Raw genomic sequence first — 20,117 nt, forward strand, 5'->3', positions numbered from 1 at the left:
CTTTATATTGAGGTTATGTTTTTACAGCTTCGCAAATAAAAAGTCAACAAAATCCTTTTCCTAGATGATCTATATTAATTTACGTGTATTATGATTTTCCAATGATTCGTATACCTTTTCAATCTCTGGAACACGACAGATATCTCTATCGGAGGATAGCCTAGCAACTGTTATCCAACTTTTGAAATCAAGGTTCTAGTTTTTTATTCAGTTACTTAGATGGGAATGGACTCTTATGTTTTTATCAAACTAAAATGCTAACCTTGTTACAGGGACAAAGTTGCGGCCTGTGCGAAGCACTTTGTTGGCGATGGGGGCACCACCAAGGGCATTAACGAGAACAATACTGTTATTGGCTACCATGGATTGATGAGCATTCATATGCCAGCTTATTTTCACTCCATTATCAAGGGTGTCTCAACTGTTATGGTTTCTTACTCAAGCTGGAATGGACAGAAGATGCATGCCAATCGTTACCTTGTCAAGACTGTTCTCAAGGATACCCTCAAGTTCAGGGTACTGCTTAGTTAAATTTCTCATGTTTTTTGTTAAATTATGTATCCAAAACTAAGTCATAGAATATTAAGAAAAGCAAACAGTTCTAACATTTTGCCTTATTTTTTGAACGTCACAGGGTTTTGTCATCTCTGATTGGGAGGGTATTGACAGGATTACTTACCCACCTCATTCAAACTACACAGAGTCAGTTCTGAAAGGAATTTCAGCCGGAATTGACATGGTTAGTTGATTCCTACGTCTCTATTCTCAAAGACTAGCAGAAACTTGCCTACTCTTGTCAAACAAAATGTTTTTTGTTCTTGTTGATTAGAGCTGCTGCTTTTCTTGACATTGAAGCTTTAACGTGTGTTTCAGATCATGGTTCCATACAACCATACTGAGTTCATCAATATTGTGACTGACTTAGTAAATAACAATTACATTTCCATGGACCGTATTGATGATGCTGCCAGGAGGATTTTGCGAGTGAAATTCACTTTAGGTCTATTTGAGACTCCCTTAGCTGATGAGACCTTGGTTGACCAGCTCGGAAGCCAGGTAGCTTTATATGTCTCAATCTAAGCATTCCTTTCCCATTTCAGGAGATTACTTATTTGTCTGAAAACTCTCCACTTGGTATGAAAACAGGCTCACAGAGATTTGGCAAGGGAAGCTGTGAGGAAGTCACTCGTGCTGTTGAAGAATGGAGAGAACGCGGATGCTCCAGTTCTACCCCTCCCTAAAAAAGCATCTAGGATCCTTGTAGCCGGAAGCCATGCCAACAATATGGGGTATCAATGTGGAGGATGGACTGCAACTTGGCAAGGAGTTGATGGCAACAATTACACTGCTGGTATAATTAAAATGCTTCTCCTTCTTGCTTCCATTTCAAGCACGCTTCTCTTGAATTCAAATATAATAGTAGCAGTATTGATGGAACTTGTCCTATCGCACAATGAGCAGGAACCACCATCTTAAGTGGTATCTCAGCTGCTGCTGATCCAAGCACAGAAATCGTCTACAGCAAGAACCCTGATGCTGATTTCGTCAAGTCCAACAACTTCTCTTATGCCATTGTTGTGGTCGGAGAGACTCCTTATGCTGAGACAGCCGGAGACAGTTTGAACCTGACCATAGCTGAACCAGGTCCAAGTACGATCGTCAATATCTGCGGCAATGTTAAGTGCGTTGTGGTCACAGTATCTGGCCGTCCAGTAGTAATTGAGCCCTATGACTCACAAATCGATGCTCTTGTTGCTGCCTGGTTGCCAGGCACTGAAGGCCAAGGAGTAGCAGATGTGCTTTTCGGGGATTATGGATTTACTGGAAAGCTGCCCCGGACTTGGTTCAAGACCGTTGATCAGCTCCCTATGAATGTTGGTGACTCTCATTACGATCCCCTCTTCCCCTATGATTTTGGACTCACTACTAAGCCTGTCAATGCTAGCTAGAAAATCTGCTTTTGAAGAACAATTGGTTTCAGCGTGTCATTTAATGTTACAAGACACTTAGCTGAGTCATGATTTTTGCTTCGTTTTTCTTTTTTTGAACAGATTTTTGTTTGAAGTTTCAGCTAGTATGGAGATTGTTGATTTGATACGTCTATGCATTGCATGCACGCCATAACATAGGAGTTGTGATAGATTGCATGATTAGGTACTAACTTATTTGGGGAAATAGTACAGTTGAAGAAAAATAAAATTTATTTGGAAAATAGTATAGTTGAAGAAAAATCTTGGAAAATCATATTTTAAAAGATTGTGTCACTCCGAATAGTATAGAAATAAAAAAGAAAAGAAAAGGTTTTGAAAGGTTGTCTCATTTTAAAGTAACGCAGCTTTTCTAAAAAAATATTTTTTTTTAGTCTTTAGAAATACAGTCAACTTTGATCAAGGCAATATTATCAGGACTAAAGTAGATGGTCTTCTTTGGTATCAACACAGTAGCTTCTGGTAGTCTTCAGCCCTCTGGACAGCTAGCACACATTAATTCTTGGTTTCTACATGTAAATCTGCAGTTATCCTTTGATTCAGCTACTACCCCATGCTGAATTTCTTAAAATGCAGAATAACTTCTCTATAAACAAACATTTGGATTTGAGATTCTTGTGATTAGATAACTTCACCTCTTATGCTTCAAAGATACATCTATTAACAGTTCTGACAAGTTTTTCTCCATGATTTTAGATTATTTATTAATTGATCCGTCCCTATACACACACATTACTCCTAGTATGAGAACTGAGAAATTAGATGGGGGCATGGTTTTAAAGCATCAGCGAGAAAGAATTTACAGTGAGTCAGAGGTGGCAAAAGCAACGAACAATTATGATGATCATCAGAAACTTGGCCAAGGTGGTTTTGGCTGCGTATACAAAGGAGTTTTACCAGATTATACCCAGCTTGCAGTCAAGAAGTTTAAGGGAGTAGGTAGACAAGGCTCAAATGAACGAGGAATTTCAGCTTGAAATTGGCTACGAGTCAATCACAAGAATGTGGTCAAAAGCTTTTCAGACTATTTTTGCAGACCAAAGAGCCTTTACTAGTTTACAAATTCATCTCAAAGGGAACCCCTTTTCATCATATCTATGATAAAAGTCTCAAGTGTTGAGAACTCGGACAAACCGTTTGAGGGTAGCTGCTGAGACTGCACTTGCACTTGATTATTTGCGTTCTTTAGCAAACCCTCCAATCGTTCACGGGGATGTCAAGACAGTGAACATACTTCCGGAGCTGATTTTGGAGCTTCAGAGCTGATTTCACCAGGTGAAGCTGATATAGCCACAAAAATACAGGGGAATTTTGGCTACCTGGATAGTGAGTGTCTTATGACAGGTAATTTAACAGTAAAGAGTGATGTCTTCAGCTTCGGAGTAGTTCTCGTGGAACTTCTGACAGGACATAAGCCAAACTCTAATGCCTGGAGACAAGCGTAACATCATTTTCATCTCATCATTGGAAAACAATCATCTCCTTAAAAATTTAGGTTTTGAGGTAGCTAAAGAAGAACCGGAGGGGATAGAAATGGTTGCTGAGCTTGCAAAAAAGATGTACAAGTAGCAGCGGTGTAAATAGGCCAAGCATGAAGTATCTGACGAGCTATCTAGGCTAACAGCACTTCATGAATACTTGTCGGGTCAGAAAAATAGTGAAGAGATATAATATTTGCCAGGAAAATCATCACTCTTCTCCTAGAGAAAGCAAGTCCATCAATAAGTGAACCTAAGATGGGTTCCTTATTGAAGTCCAGAAAGTCTGCTACAATCACAAAGTCCAAATTAATTGCTACGTTGAATTGGTCTAGCATCGTCCTAAATCACTGGGATCAAAATTAGATCACATCTCAGGAATGGCCTTTCGGTCCATGGTTCCACAAAATCTACCATGCAAGGTAAGTTGATCGCTTTATTATGATCTTTATCTTGTAAACCCACAATTTTTACTTTACATGATGAAAAAAGAAAGGATAAATCCAGAAACATGTTGAGCTTTCAGGATCCTGGAGACAACACGTTAAGCTTGGCTTAACAAGATTGAAGAAATGGAAGAAACAGAGAAGAAGAGATTGAGATTTCAGAAGAATGAGTTCTTATTATTATTTTGCATGTGGTATACTTCAACTGTTCCTCCTTTTATACCAGCTTAACATGACTTACATGCTTACTAACAGCTAAAACTAACTGATTCTAACTGATTTCCACATGCCATGCATTCTATTACTACTAACAGAATATTCTATAACCATTATTTATTCCAGCTGTAACAATACTTCTTCCTTAAATGCTTTCTTGTCCACAAGAATGCTCGATTAAGATGCTTCAAAAATTGCGTGGCAATCTGGGAACTGCTTCTATAGATCAGACATATCTTCCCAAGTTGCATCTTCTAGATAGAGATTGGTCCATTGAACCAGAACTGCAGTAGCTGCTCCATTACCCTTCTTCATCAATTTCCTATCCAATATGGCTAAAGACATGATTTGCATTCGTCCTTCCTTATCTAATATTGGTAGCTTGGACGATACTATGGTTGCATCTCCAACCTTCTTCTTTAGTAAAGACACATGGAATACTGGATGGATCAAACTTCCCTCTAGAAGTTTTAACTCATATGCCACCATCCCAATCCTTTTACTGGTCTGAAAAGGACTATAGTACCTAGGATTGAGCTTAAGGTTTTTTTTTACGGCCACACTGTTTTGCCTATAAGGCTGCAATTTAAGAAAGACCCAATCCCCTTCTTCGAATTCCCTCCCTGTTCTTTTCTTGTCAGCAATTTGCTTCATCCTGTTCCTTGTTGTTTCCAGCTGCCTCTTCAGTGTGTGATCCATGCTTGCCCTCCTCTACAGTACCTCCTCCACCGTAGCTACTAGAGTAAGTTCTTGTGCCAGCCATTCCATTTGAGGAGGAGCATAACCATATAATGCCTGGAAAGGGCTCATGCCCCATGTTGAATGATGGCTGGAATTATACCACCATTGCGCCAATGATAGCCATTGAAACCACTGTTTTGGCTGATGCATGGTCATGCATCAAAGATATGTTTCTAAACATTGGTTCACTCTCTCGGTCTGCCCATCCGTTTGTGGATGATAGGCAGTGCACATCAACATCCTAACCCCCAGCTTCTTGATAAGCTCCTTCCAAGATACACTGGTGAAGATTTTGTCCCTGTCTGTGAAAATAACTGCATGCAATCCATGGAATTTGTAGAAATGATCTAGGACCACTTGTGCAATGTCTTGTGCTGTGAATGCAATGAAATGTCCATATTTTATGAATCTGTCCGCCACCACCAAGATAGCATTTTGACCTTCTGAACTTGGTAAACCCTCTATAAAATCCATGGTAATGGCCTCCCATGTACCCCCAGGAACCGGCAGGGGCTGTAACAGTCCTGGATATGCCACCTTTTCCACCTTGGCCACCTACACACATTACATTCTTCCACTTCCTTTTTAACCATAGCCTTCATCCCATACCAGTGGAAGTTTGTCTTCAGCTTCTATAGGTATTTTGAATGCCAGCATGGACCCCAACATAAAAATCATGTACTAATTTTACTAGTTGAGCTCTAAGATGCCCTCCCTGTCCAACCACGATCCTGACCTTGTATCGCAGGATTCCCTCTTTGTAAGTAAAGTCAGGTTCCCCTATTGCACTTGTCAGTTTGTTAAGAATAATGGCTTGTAACTTGCAGTCCTTCTCATAGGATGCATAAACATCTTCATACCATGCAGGAAGTATATTGGTGATAGCTTCCAAGGTCCCACTACCTTTAACAGACAGTTCACAACTGGTTTTCCTAGACAAAGCGCCTACCACAATGTTCTCCCTTCCTTTCCTATACAATATCTTATACCTCAATCCCAACAATTTTATTAGGCCCTTCTTTTGAATTGTAGTGTGAATTTTCTAATCCAACAAATATTTCAAGCTTTCGTGATAAGTTTGGATGATGAATTGTTCATGTTCTAGGTAGTGCCTTCACTTCTCCACAACCATAAGAATAGCCAGGTACTCCTTCTCATAGAGGGATAATCCAAGGTGCTTCAAACTTAAGGATTTGCTAAAATAGGCTACCGGTTTACCCTCCTGGCTTAGTACAGCTCCCAAGCCATAGTCACATGCATTGGTTTCCAGCACAAATGTCTTGAAGAAGTCGAGTAAGGTGAGGACTGGGGCCTCGCACAGGGCTTGTTTCAAAACCGTGAATGCCTGTTGAGCTTGTATACTCCACCCAAAATTGTTTTTCTTCAACGAGTCAGTAAGAGGTTTACTGATGATTCCAAAATGCCGGATGAATTTCCTGTAATAACCAGCTAAACCAAGAAACCCTCTAAATTCCTTAAATGTTTGTGGAATAGGCTAATTGGCTACAACTTTAATCTTCTTCTTGTCTATGGCCACTCCTTTGATGGAAATCACATGCCCCAAATATTCTACCTGTTGTTCCTCAAATGCATACTTGGACTTCTTGGCAAATAATTGGTTAGCCTTTAACTTTTCTAACACTTGCCTGAGATGAGCAAGGTGCAGCTCAAAGGTTGAGCTGTAAATAAGGATGTCATTGAAGAAGACCAGCACAAATTTCTGCAAGAAAGGTTCCAGTACGCTATTCATCAATGCTTGGAAGGTGGCCAGGGCATTTGTGAGGCCAAAAGGCATGACTCTAAACTCATAATGCCCATGATGCATCCTGAACGCTATTTTTTCAATATCCTCCTCATGCATTCTGACATGGTGATATCCTGATCACAGGTCTAGCTTGGAGAAGAACCTAGAACCATGCAGCTCATCAAGGAGATTATCTATAAGAGGAATAGGGAATTTGTTCTTAATGGTCTTCTTATTAAGCTGTCGATAGTCGATGTAGAATCTCCATGTGTTATCCTTCTTTTTGACAAGCAAACCTAGAGAGGCAAAAGGACTAACACTTTGTTGTATTACTCCATTGGCAAGCATTTCCTTGACTAGCTTCTCGATCTCCCCCTTCTAAATGAATGATCTTTTGTAGGGTCGGATGTTGACATCCTGGGAACCAGCTTTTAAAAGAATTTTATGATCAAACTTCCTTGCTGGTGGTAGAGTTTGTGGCTCTTCAAAAAGTCCTACAAATTCCTTTAACAAGGATTCAATCTCCACAACAGCTTTGGTTGGTTTTTCATCCTCTTCCACGTCTATAGCAAAAAATTAACCAATTACTCCTACAATCACATCTTTGAAGCTACTCTGCTCTTTAATTGCTGATATCATGTGCAAGTCAGAACTCTTCACTATTCCTTTTAGCTCGATCATTCTGTCATTTTTTTTAATGATAACCTCAACTTGATGAAATCAAAGAGCACTGGAGAATACTGCTTCAACCAATCCACAACCAGCACTATATCATGCATGCCTAATTTCAGTACCCTCAGGTTGGCTTTGAATTCGTATCCCTACATAAACCAAGTAAAGCCAAGGCTCTGCATCTCACGTAACATGACGTTTCCATTAGCCACAATTACTGCTAGTAACGTGGTTTTACTTTTGGCAACAGTTAATTCTGTAATTGTACTCTCATTAATAAAACTGTGGGTACTCCCACTATTTATGAGAATTATAAGGTCCCTACCTTGACAGTTTCCCTTAATTCTAATAGTATTGTAGGTATCATTTTCTACCAATGCATTTAATGATAGTCCAAATTCATCAATCGATCTTCTTTCTTTGCATTCATCCTGCATTGTGTCATCCAGTTCCTTGACTTCCTCATCCTCTTCTTCCTTTACCCCTTCAATCATATGTAAGCCTTTAGTACTGCATCTGTGCCTAGGTGTATACTTGTCCCCACACTTGAAGGATTGCCTTAGCGTTTTCCTCTGCTCAAATAAGCTATTTGAGCGAGGTCTTCCCCTTTCCATTTGATTGGCACTAAAGACAGTGGATGGAGCATTGCTTGCCACTCTTCCATTGTTGAATATAGTGTTACTGCGATGCACTGGTCTGAACCTCCTAGTTAGTGCATTGTTGGACTCTTCCTGCCACCTAGCTTGTTCAAATGCCATTAACACATTTACAGGTTTCAAGATCTTCAACATTGGTTTGATATCCTCCTTCAGCCCACTAATGAAGCTAGAGACATAATAGGATTCTGTTAGGGATGGATTAAGAACACTCGTTAATGATCTTAGCTCCTCAAATCGCTCTATGTAATCATCCACACTTTTATCTTGGATCAGTTTATTGAATTCTTCCACACTGTCCTCTTTGTTGCCAAATCGTCTGCAAAGAATCTACGTAAATTCTTCCCGATCCAACCAAGATTCGTTCTCCCTTACTAATCCTTCAAACCAGACGTCTGTCTTGCCCTCCAAGTAATAGGAGACCACTTCTACCCACTGGTTTGCAGGTATTATGTTCAGCTTGAAATATTTTCTGCATTTTTGCAACCAGCCCCGAGGATTCTCTCCTTTGAATGTTGGCAACTCCACCCTTGGTAATGGTATGTTGTATCCCATCTTATGAAGTTCCTGCCCCATCATTTTTTCGCCTCTGAATTGATTCCTGTGTCCTGAAGCGATTCTCTCGACTGAAATAGGCATTCTTGTTTCTTTATCAGTGCATGGGGTCGTCAAAATGCCTCTGGAACTAGTTCCAATGTCCTATCTCACTAGTTGAGAAGCAATGAATTATTGGAATCGTGTGGATATTTTCTCCATCTGCAGAACCAGCTGATCAATCTTGGCACCTCGTTTTGGCCAACATTCCTTACTTTCAGCCATAGATTCTTACCATTCTAGGTGATGACTCTGTAGTTGATTCTCCAACCTTTTGCAATTTTCGTTCACTGCCTTGAATTTATTGCCCTCTACCATGCTTTGATACCAATTGTTAAGCTTGGCTTAACAAGATTGAAGAAATGGAAGAAACAAAGAAGAAGAGACTGAGATTTTAGAAGAATGAGTTCTTATTATTATTTTGCGTGTGGTATACATCAACTGTTCCTCCTTTTATACCAACTTAACATGACTTGCATGCTTACTAACAACTAACAACTAACTGATATCCACGTGCCATACATTCTGTTACTACTAACAGAATATTCTGCGACCATTATTTATTCCAGCTGTAACACAATAATACTCAATCACTACCAATAAAGCTGCAACTTAATCAAACAAACTATTTAGTACACGCTTGGCAAATTCCTTGGCAAATTCCAATTTTAAATGCTATCGGTGTAGTTTTCAAACTCGAAGGATATGACAGTTTGGGATTGACTCGTGGGAGGACTTGCGTTGTTGCGGAAAGATTGTGATGATTTGCCTAGCAAGTACTCTGTCTCATCGCTATTTTGCTGGGTCCATGATTTCTGATTAAAGGCTTTCAGCTTAGCAAGCTCCTCGGACACTTCCTTCATGGATGGACGGTTTACTCCTACGCTATTCAGGCATCTTTTAGCAAGCTCAGCAACAGCTTCTATCTCATTCATCTCAGCTTCATCAGCTGCTTGAAAATCCAAAATTCCAAAAAGATCATTATTTTCCAATGCTGAGTTGAAGTACTGAATAATGTTCCGTTTATTTCCTGACTTGGCATTTGAGTTTGGCTTCTCCCCTGTGAGAAGCTCCACAAGAACTACCCCAAAGCTATACACATCACTTTTTTCTGTTAAATCACCCGTCATAAGATACTCTGGATCCAGGTAGCCCAAAGTTCCTTGTATCTTTGTGGCTAAAATATTGGTCTGGCCTGGAGAAATAAGCACCGAAGCTCCAAAATCTGCTACCTTTGCCGTGTATTTATCGTCTAATAGAATGTTCACCGACTTGACATCTCCGTGAATAACTGGAGGGTCTGCTAGAGAGTGCAAATAATCAAGCGCAAGAGCAGCCTCCGATGCAATCCTCAGACGATTGCTCCAGGAAGCCAATACCTGTGACCTTTTGTCATGGATGTGCTTGGAAAGGGTTCCATTTGAGATGAACTCGTAAACTAGTAATGGCACTTTGGTCTCCAAGCACAGGCCCAGGAGTTTTACAACGTTCTTGTGGTTGACCTGTGAAACAACGCAGATTTCATGTTGGAAATCCTCGTTCATCTGAGCTTTGTCCACCCCCTTGGACTTCTTGACAGCAACTACTGTATTGTCTGCTAAAACTCCTTTGTAAACTGAACCGAAACCACCTTCCCCGATTTTTTTATCATCATCATACTTGTCGGTTGCTTTTGTCAGCTCTGCCTCACTGAAAATCCTTACTCTTTGATGCTTTAAAACCGTTCCCCCATTTTCTCTGAAGTTCCTGTCCTTTCTTCTTTTACTCAAGATCATGAAGAGCAATAGACAAATAATCACCAGGGAAACTATGGCGCCTATGACTGCATACAGAAAATCAACGGAAAACAAATGAATCTCTTGAACAGAAACGTTTCCATGCCATATTTAGTGGCTATGCTAATCTCATGCAAAGCAGAATCCAATAGCAGGAGCTTATTGGTTCCCTGAGTACTAAAAGATGCAGCTCTGGAAGCAGTCAAAGCAACCAATAGCAACCACTGGTATAGAAGAAAAATGCAAAGGACATTTACCTGCTATAATGGTATTGAATTGACAACCTCCTTTGCCATCACCACGCATGCCAAGAAAACATTTACATTCGTAATTCCCAATGGTGTTGTGGCATTTACCATAACATGTGTATTTTTCAGGATACTCGCACTCATCAATATCTGCAAACATAACAAATTATGAGTTTACCTTAATTCAATACAATTTAGTCTACACCAATATAAATTCTAGAAAAGTTCTACGCATTTAGAAGTTGTTTTGTTTCATCAATATCTGAGAATAAGAATGAACAATCTTTTAATTTCAATTACGTAACTACTCAAGGCATCTGTCGCTTTACCTTGGCACCCTTGTTCAAGATATGGGTTTCCTTCGAATCCTGCATTGCATGCGCAACGATATCCTTGACCATTATCAGAGTAATAGCAATTTGTATTGATGCCACAAGCATATGAACTCTTATTGGCCCGAGCATTTTCGCATGTCTCGTTTTGAGCTACCCATTCGATCACAACATTTGATGTATCATTATTTTGTTTTGGAGTACGAGAGAGTGGCCAATCCGACAGGTCAAGGGAGTCTTTGTCCTCAAGGAATGCAAAGCCACAGGGGTTAAATGCGGAAACATCCTCGTGATTGTTAAAGCTCTCAATGGTAATATCCAGAGACTTGAGACCCTTGGGAATCGAGGTCTGGCAGCATCCAGAACCTAAGCAGGAATTATTCTTTGACATGGTAACATTTCCAGTGCAGAAAGAGAAACAAGCAGCCCCGAATGTCTCCTCCTTGTTGGTCACCGTGGCAGCGGTATCACAACCAACTGCTGTGAGCATATTTCGAGAGTCTGAAAATGTGTAGGCTGGTCCAAGTGAGATAGACTGATTGAAAAGCCGCGACTGTCCCCCTGACTTGTCATAGCAATCGAACGATGCTAAAATGCCAACAGTGACTGTGCCATTCAGCAATGATATATTGCGAGCAGGCATGTCCTCTCTAAACCACAGTTCATGATGACCATCATCAGTGGAAGTGCAATTTAGAAAGAAGTTTTCATTCATGGCACATCTTTGTTCCCCAATCCCAAACGGGTAAGGAACAATAACATCCCCACACCTTTCTTGGCAGCCATCTCTCACATCTGGATTTGCTGTTGCTCCTGTTACTGCAGCCACTAGTAGCAACATCATCACCAAAAACACCCTCCTCTTCTGAAGTATCATTTTCTAGACACCACCACCCAACTTAATATATGTATACAAAGAAGCTCCTTCTCCAAACCAACTCTCTCCCACTAATTTTGAATTGTGCAGCTTCACTAATTTTCCTGGTAGACAATATATATATAGCAAAGAGAGACTGGCAGAAAACACTCATCATATGACCAATTCCGAGATGATCAGGTCAATGAAGTCTTGCGAGTCCTTTCTTCGATCTTTCTTCTGTAGCAATCCAAAATTAACCCAAATTTGACGTAATTAGATTTATTGTATTTAGATTTCTATTCTTTCAAGTTCGGAAATATCCCATCCGAAGTCATGAGTCAATGAGGCCCCAATAATTAATGAATCATGAAGACTAAAATAAATGATGTGAAAGAAACCAATAGGAGAAACAGACAGGGAAAAGAAAAGTCCCTCCTTAGAATACACTATACCCCACAAAGGCAACCATATTGGAATATTTTCTAGTTTCTGCAAGCTAAGGTTCTCTTTCCTCAATAAAAATGGGTATGGAAAATTTACTTCTCTTTCCTCAGTAACTTTATCATAGTAAAACTTCAACAAGACCAGCCGGGCTCCATAGGGTATTTGCCACGGCCGAAACAGTGGAGAGCTTCGGACTTTACACATAAATTAACCCACAAGACAATAATCGCAGACTTTGGGGCCATTAGCAACATTCAATTTTATTGCTTTCAGTTTTATAATTCGGATTATGATTTAAGAATTTAATAATAATTGATTTTTTATTTTATTTTATTTTTTCATATTTTTTATTTTTTATATATAATTATTATATTCTCATTTAATTTTTACTTTGTTAATAAATAAGATTATTGAGATATTTTGGGAATATTGTGAAGATATATTTTTATTATATTGGTAAGAGTTTATTTTTTTGTTGAAATCTTAATTTTTTAACGATATTATTAAATTAACTAACTTTATTAAACTCATTTGAACCAATTATCCAAACATTATATTTTTCATGCAATAAAAAAAAAATTATTCATAGCATAGCACAGACCATCTAATTAGTTCTATCTAAAAGTGGTAAATCATTGTATCAAGTGTCCATTTGTTTTTTCATTTTAAAGTGTTTTTTTTAAAATTAAAAATATTGTTTTTACTTTAAATTAATTTTTTAGTATTTTTAAATTGTTTTGATGTGTTAATATTAAAAATAATTTTTTAAAAATAAAAAAAATATTTTAATATATATTTTTAATAAAAAATACTTTAAAAAATAAAAACAATGTAAACTGAAAGTGAATCGCTGGCACCAAAAATACTAAATGATATCTTTAATTATCTCAGGAATGGGAAAAAGATTAACGTGGACATGGGAGCTTTGGCAGCACCTTTCCCAGGTCATTTTCAGCCCGTGATATGCCTCCAAATTTTGAAATCTGAGGCCAATTCTTTTGGAAAATTCAGTCTTTATTGTATTATTTTTTTTAATTCTATTGGAAAATATCCCATCCTAAGTCATTAGTCAATGAGGCCTGAAGACTAAAACAAATGTTGTGAAGGAAACTATAGGAGAAACTTAGAATACAGTTCTATCGGCATACCCCACCACATAGGCAGCCATTTTGGAATATTTTATTGTTTCTGCAAGCCAGGTTCCCTTTTCCTCATTGGAAGATTTACTTCTTGGGAATTATGAACATAAAGCGTGTTTGTTTTCTCTTTTCACAAAGCGTTTTTAAGGGTTTTTGAATTCTTTTTTTTTTTAATCGTTTTGAGAATGAACAATTGTTTTTTTAATCGATTGAAACAGCAGCGTTTCCAAACAAGCCCTCGCCGTCTTTACTCAGAAGGGATGTTTTGCTTGCAACAAAGCAGAGGACAAGCCATGCATACAATTTCTTCTTTCAAGATTCTTTTCCTTTTTTATTACATGCTAGTAATTCGTAGAAGATCATACGCTGTCAAACACTCAAGACTTTCCTTGACCTCAAGTAATTGAACACCTTTTCTACGTAGGTGAGAGTTGCATGTGATTTCAAGAAATAGCATTAAACTAGGATTTCAGCAAAGTGGAGAAACTAGCTCAAAGCACTAGCATTCACAACAGGGGTTGAAAAGGCTTTCATACCTCTTTGAAAAACTGTAGTGCCATGGACTTCATCGAGAACACATGCTCGCGCCGGTTAAGGGGGAGGCGACTGTGAGAAAAATGATTTTCGTGGAATATTACTTCGTACCCAAAGGAAAACTTGTGCATGAATTTTAATTGGGAGAAAGCATCTAGAAGCGCGACATGAAGGCTGATAGAAATCCATTCAGCAACAGTGCCGAGAAAGAGAATTTTTCCAATATTTAAATAACATAACATACTGAAAAACATGGTTTGCATGCTTGCCTAGGTAAAAGATCCGCACAGCTGCAGATCTCCAAGGTTTCCATCAATTTTGATACTGAACTAGTTCCTAGGCTAATATTGAAGAAAGACATGAGAAGCTGTGCTAATATAGCTCTGAGCTGTTTAACATCTATTTCTATACAATCTCGAGATTCCAGCAGAGAAAATATAGAACATGGTAACAGCAAACAAATTTATCACGGCATCCTCGTATAGATCGATTTATCAGTCCTCCGTCAGACCATCAGAGTTTGGCTGCACCAGCCAAATATTTTGATATATATTTTAATGAAAAACACTTTGAAAAACATAAGGTAAAACAATGGCAAACTAGAAGTAAATCACTGGCACCAAAATTACTAAATGATATCTGACGCGGAACAATAAGTAAAAGAATTAAAGCAAGAAAAGAAAGAAGCTTTAAAGAAGAAAGAAGTTAAAGAAGAGGAGGAGAGAGGTTGGAGATGTGCAAATCTGCATTTTTTCATTCATTCAAAAGTGTCTTCCCAAATGACAAAAGAGCATATAAATAGTCTCAACCTAGAACATCCTGCTATTGGGCTCGGCCCATCAAACCAAACTGTTTAACATAAATAATAAAAATAACAATGAGCAAGCCCAAATGGGCTAAATAAATAAAATTACAATGAGCCGGCCCAAATGAGCTAAATAAATAAAAACAACAATGAGATAGGCCCAATGGGCTTAGTCTCTCAACCAAAGCGTGACAGGCTGGGCCATCCTACGTCGTCTCCGTTCATATACTCGTGTAATCTGTGGCGTGAGCCTGGTGTCCCCACCAATATCTTTAATTATCTCAGGAATGGGAAAGATTTAACGTGGACATGGGAGCTTTGGCAGCACCTTTCCCACGTCATTTTCAGCCCATGATATGCCTACGAATTTTGAAATCTGAATGAAATCCCCTCTTAAATATATTCTAAGACCTGAAATGTAATTAAGAATTTACTGTGTTAAAAAAAACCCCTCTTGGTTCAGCCACTCTTCTTTCTGTGATGCTCTTACTCCGACCTCTCAACTTCTTCGTTGATTATCTTATGGTGACCACATCCGCTGGCATGTAACTGGTGTAGACCCACGTCTGTGGTCCCAGTTCTTTTAAATATTCTGTCTTTCTTGTATTTTTTTTTTTTTAATCCTACTGGAAAATATCCCTGAAGTATCATTTTCTATACACCACCACCCAACTTAATATATGTATACAAAGAAGCTCCTTCTCCAAACCAACTCTCTCCCACTAATTTTTTATTGTGCAGCTTCATTTCCTGGTAGACAATATATAGCTAAGAGAGATTGACAGAAAACACTCATCATATGACCAATTCCGAGATGATCAGGTCAATGAAGTCTTTTTTTTGGTTAATAGTCGAAATCTCTCTTAGCTACCTTGTAGGTCAATGAAGTCTTGCGAGTCCTTTGTTCGATCTTTCTTCTGTAGCAATCCAAAATTAACCCAAATGTGACGTAATTAGATTTATTGTATTTAGATTTATATTCTTTCAAGTTCGGAAATATCCCATCCGAAGTCATGAGTCAATGAGGCCCCAATAATTAATGAATCATGAAGACTAAAATAAATGATGTGAAAGAAACCATTAGGAGAAACAGACAGGGAAAAGAAAATTTCATTTTGTCTACCTCATCTATAAAACATATCTGCTTTACGTCCACGTCAACAACTTAATCATTGTATTTATAATTTAGATCCAGCCTACTTCAATATTTAGGTTTTAAATTTTAATCAGCTTATTTGATTTTAGCCGGTTAGTCGAGTTATTTTTTTTTAAAAATCAAAATAATATTATTTTAAATAAAAAAAATAAAAATTAATAGATTACAATCATGTTTTTTACTAGGTCAACCGAGTAATACCGAGTTTTTCTTTACCCTATTGTTTTTTAATTCAACCATGTTTCAGCCCTAAATTGACCGGATCCTGTGTCGACCTGCCGGGTCATGCCAGATTCTAAAACTATAATTGCATCATACAATTTTAGAAAGATTTACAATTACATCATAATTTATTATTTTCTATTTGTGGAGACCTAGATTGATGAATCAATTTAAGTCATTAAGAGAAAATAGAATATGGTTTACAAATTTAAGTTCGTAATGACATAAACTATACTGACACACTGTACAAGCATGTAATAATGATACAAGGGGAGATACTATTTTAATAAAATAGGTTTTTGAATATTGTGAATGTAGTTTTTCTTTATTTCTATATGTACACTTTAATTAATTGTCAAAAAAATCTTTTAGAAAAATCAATTCTATTTTAATATATTTGATATTAAAAAAACTATTTATTAATTGTAATTAATTAACACAAGATCTTAATCAAAACTCCTTTTTTTTGAATAAAAATATATTAAATAAAATTTTAGCACTTTTAATAAATACAGAGGAATAACTCTTATTTTAAACTCTCCAATGCAGCTCTTCCCTTGAAGCCGTAAAAATAAGAGATTAAAATCATTATTTTTTATTTGGCTAATTCCTAGAAGATGCTCTTATAATTACTGTCGTGGAGGGATCTTTAAGAACTAGTTTTGGCTAACCATGCCTCAGCCAATTCTTTGAAATTAATATTCATGGCGATTCGAGCAGAGATTTGCATTTTGTCGCAGATGCCTTCACCGCGGACCTCTTAACTCCACAGCAATCTTTCTTACTCCAAGCTTACGTAGGTTTTGCAAAAATCAACAGGGCAGAAAAGTTTATTCAGTATGCTTTTGAACAATATGATAGAATTATGTACCAAACAGACAGGAAAGAGGAGGACCTTATCCTCAAGTGTTTCTCGCATTCAAATTCCAAAGCAGACATGAACTCTTGCTCGGGTACACTAGTGTTTGAATGGTAATAACTAAGAATATCATTGCTACCAATGCTGATGAAGAATAATGGACTCATCGGTATCTGCTGAACCCTTAATAGCATCGAGATTGTCATAGACAGCAGAGATTGCTCGATCTGCTCTTGTAGTGGGAAAACATTCAAAACACCGTTCAGGAAGGTTAACTGAAATGAGAAGAATTCATCTAGAAGCGATAGAAAACTTGTGCATGAATTTTAATTGGGAGAATGCAACTAGAAGCGGTAGAAATCCATTCAGCAACAGTGCCGAGAAAGAGAATTTTTCCAAAATGTAAATAACAGAACATATTGAAAAACATGGTTTGTATACTTGGCTAGGTAAAACATCCGCACAGCTGCAGATCTCCAAGGTTTCCATCACTTTTGATACTGAACTAGTTCCTATATATGCTAATATTGAAGAAAGACATGAGAAGCTGTGCTAATATAGCTCTGAGCTGTTTAACATCTATTTCTATACAATCTTGAGATTCCAGAAAAGAAAATATAGAACATGGTAACAGCAAACAAATTTATCACGGCATCCTCGTATAGATCGATTTATCAGCCCTCCGTCAGACCATCAGAGTTTGGCTGCACCAGCCATAAAGATGAATCAGATCATTTCAGTAATGGTTCATCACTAAAATCAATTGAAAATATCAAATAAACAAGAAAATGCTAGTGTTAAAAATAGTCCGACCTCGTTCGACATTATGAGATTGATCGTGCTCGATAAAATCTAGCGCGTCTTCCTTGGAGACAACATTGACACGGCTCACACTGTTTTTGTGTGTCACCCCATATAACTTGTCAGCAACCTTCACAAGTTCTGGCCTGAAAGTGGTGGTTATAAATTGTGTGTTGGCCATATCAGCCAGGCGACGAATCATGTCTAGCGAACAAAGCAATTAAGGATCACCTCCAATGGTTACATCTGATGAATAAACAATAGCTAAATAGCCAAAACAAGACCACAAAATAGAAACCATTTAAGCTTTAGGGAGATGGCAAAACAACATGGAAATAGGATACTTCCAACAGCAGTCCTGTACTGGGGATCCAGTGCTGCGTCTATCTCGTCAAAAAGATAAAAGGGAGCAGGATCACATCGTTGTATGGCAAATATCAATGTCAGGGCTACTACAGTTTTCTGACCCCCTGATAACTGCTTCATTGATTGTGTTTCCCCTTGCCCTGTAAATGAAACCTACATACCAAAACCAACTTGAGGATATTTAAATTTGAGCATGCCCATTTTCTCGAGGATAGAAGATGCTGTAGGCAAAATACTTCTGCTCACCCTATTTAATAGAAGGCAAATTACAAATGAAAACAAGATTTGCATGCATTTCAGTGATGATCAGGTCAATGAAGTCTTGAGTGTCCTTTCTTTGATCTTTCTTTAGTAGTAATCCAAAATTAACCCAAATGTGATGTAATTAGACTAAAATAAATGATGTGAAAGAAACCAATAGGACAAGAATCCCTCCTCAGAATACACTGCACGCTAGTGCTCCCTGGAAGTGGTCAAGGGACCAAGTGTCCATTTGTTTTTTCATTTCAAAACTTTTTAAAAAAAAATTAAAAAATGTTGTTTCTACGTGCTTTAAATTAATTTTTTAATATTTTTAGATCATTTTAATATAATAATGTTAAAAATATATTTTTAGGAGTATATTGATTAGTAGATTAATTAATACAAACTCAAAGGGTGCTAGTTTTTCAATTGTTTTTTTTAATTGTTATATTTTGATGATTTTTTTTTATTTACTCCTTTCTGTGATGCTCTTACTCCGACCTCTCAACTTCTTCGTTGATTATCTTATGGTGATCACATCAGCTGGCATGGAACGGCTGTAGACCGACGTCTGTGCTCCCAGTTCTTTTAAATATTCTGTTTTTCTTGTATTATTATTTTAATCCTATTAAAAAATATCCCATCCTAAGTCATTAGACAATGACGCAAAAACACCCACCTCCGAAGTATCATTTCCTAGATACCACCACCCAACTTAATATATGTATACAAAGAAGCGCCGAACCAACTCTCTCCGAAATGTGTTGTGAGACGCAACGATGAATTGAATATGGATTTATTGTATTTGAATATGGTGAGGAAAATGATTTGTAGAAGACTTCGGCTCATATATAGTAGTATACTCAAACACTGAACATGTCAAGCTGAGCATGTTTGACTGTCCGAAATTTACACCTTTTTCTTTGTAATTTCTCTAGAGAAAAATTAATCAGGAATTTTTTTTTTAAGCTATGTTTATGTCCTCTATTAAAAACCTCTTTCACTGTATTATTAATCTCGTATGGTTATTTCCCCTAGCTACGACTTCAACCATTTACACATTCTAAATCATTTAGACATTCTAAAATAATTACAAAATAGGGTCCCACCTTGTCACGACCCGAATCCCGGATCCGTGACCGGCAACGTAGGAGCGGTGTCGAAAGGACACCTCACCTACGCTAAGCCTCAGAACAGACATATCAAAGAACAATTTGTTCAAAAATACGCAGCGGCTCATAATATTCAGAAATATTATATTATTCAAATACTGATGAAACCGGAAGATAATTATTAAAACAAAAATAATAATTCATAATACTCATTACATTGTCAAAGTCCAAATTTAATTAAACCAAGGTAACAGTGGAGCGTCTAAGACATCAAATCAAACTTGAAAGGAAAACCTCGCGGACAAGCAAGGCATACCGACCAGAACTGAAGAAGCGGAAACACTCAACAAAGTCCAACTGCTATCAGAAACTAAGAATAAGAACCTGAAATAATATTAAAAAATGAGGGTGAGTTCAACCAACTCAGTGAGGGGGAATAACATTTAATATACATTTCATATATTTCAGATATTATTTGCAAGATGATTTATCTTGATATACATATACATATACATATACTTACTAAACATAATATCATAACGTAACATATTATCATAACGTAGTGGATTACATGTCAGAGATCAGATGACACCCGAAGGTGACCAGATGACACCCGTCGGTGACCAGATGACACCCGTCGGTGACCACTGTGGGATGATCAATCGCCACAGGCTGATGCCTCTTTCA

The 20,117-nt window shown here is 37.7% G+C and overlaps 4 protein-coding genes across 4 annotated transcripts; 1 reads left to right on the top strand and 3 right to left on the bottom strand.

The window, feature by feature from the left end:
* Positions 1 to 876: 876 nt before the first annotated feature.
* On the top strand, positions 877 to 1,949 carry LOC118032336 (uncharacterized). Its single transcript, XM_073411263.1, has 3 exons — positions 877 to 1,056; positions 1,141 to 1,351; positions 1,462 to 1,949. The coding sequence occupies exons 1-3, from the start codon at positions 877 to 879 to the stop codon at positions 1,947 to 1,949; spliced, it is 879 nt and encodes a 292-aa protein (XP_073267364.1).
* A 2,398-nt stretch (positions 1,950 to 4,347) lies between these two features.
* Positions 4,348 to 8,580, bottom strand: LOC140955925 (uncharacterized). Its single transcript, XM_073411264.1, has 10 exons — positions 8,330 to 8,580; positions 7,611 to 8,110; positions 7,039 to 7,176; positions 6,756 to 6,909; positions 6,443 to 6,668; positions 5,988 to 6,343; positions 5,561 to 5,840; positions 5,059 to 5,424; positions 4,778 to 4,957; positions 4,348 to 4,707 (listed from the first exon to the last, which is right to left on the bottom strand). The coding sequence occupies exons 1-10, from the start codon at positions 8,578 to 8,580 to the stop codon at positions 4,348 to 4,350; spliced, it is 2,811 nt and encodes a 936-aa protein (XP_073267365.1).
* Positions 8,581 to 8,956: 376 nt separating this feature from the next.
* LOC118032424 (wall-associated receptor kinase 2-like) lies at positions 8,957 to 11,848 on the bottom strand. Its single transcript, XM_035037139.2, has 3 exons — positions 10,888 to 11,848; positions 10,568 to 10,708; positions 8,957 to 10,357 (listed from the first exon to the last, which is right to left on the bottom strand). Exons 1-3 carry the CDS (start codon positions 11,765 to 11,767, stop codon positions 9,204 to 9,206), a joined length of 2,175 nt encoding a protein of 724 aa, XP_034893030.1. The 5' UTR covers positions 11,768 to 11,848; the 3' UTR covers positions 8,957 to 9,203.
* A 5,738-nt stretch (positions 11,849 to 17,586) lies between these two features.
* LOC118032427 (structural maintenance of chromosomes protein 3) lies at positions 17,587 to 18,279 on the bottom strand. The gene is made up of 3 exons (XM_035037142.2): positions 18,054 to 18,279; positions 17,722 to 17,913; positions 17,587 to 17,612 (listed from the first exon to the last, which is right to left on the bottom strand). The coding sequence occupies exons 1-3, from the start codon at positions 18,193 to 18,195 to the stop codon at positions 17,602 to 17,604; spliced, it is 345 nt and encodes a 114-aa protein (XP_034893033.1). The 5' UTR covers positions 18,196 to 18,279; the 3' UTR covers positions 17,587 to 17,601.
* Between the last annotated feature and the right edge of the window lie 1,838 nt (positions 18,280 to 20,117).

The sequence above is a fragment of the Populus alba genome, chromosome 9, assembly GCF_005239225.2.
Source record: "Populus alba chromosome 9, ASM523922v2, whole genome shotgun sequence".
Classification (NCBI taxonomy): Eukaryota; Viridiplantae; Streptophyta; class Magnoliopsida; order Malpighiales; family Salicaceae; genus Populus; species Populus alba.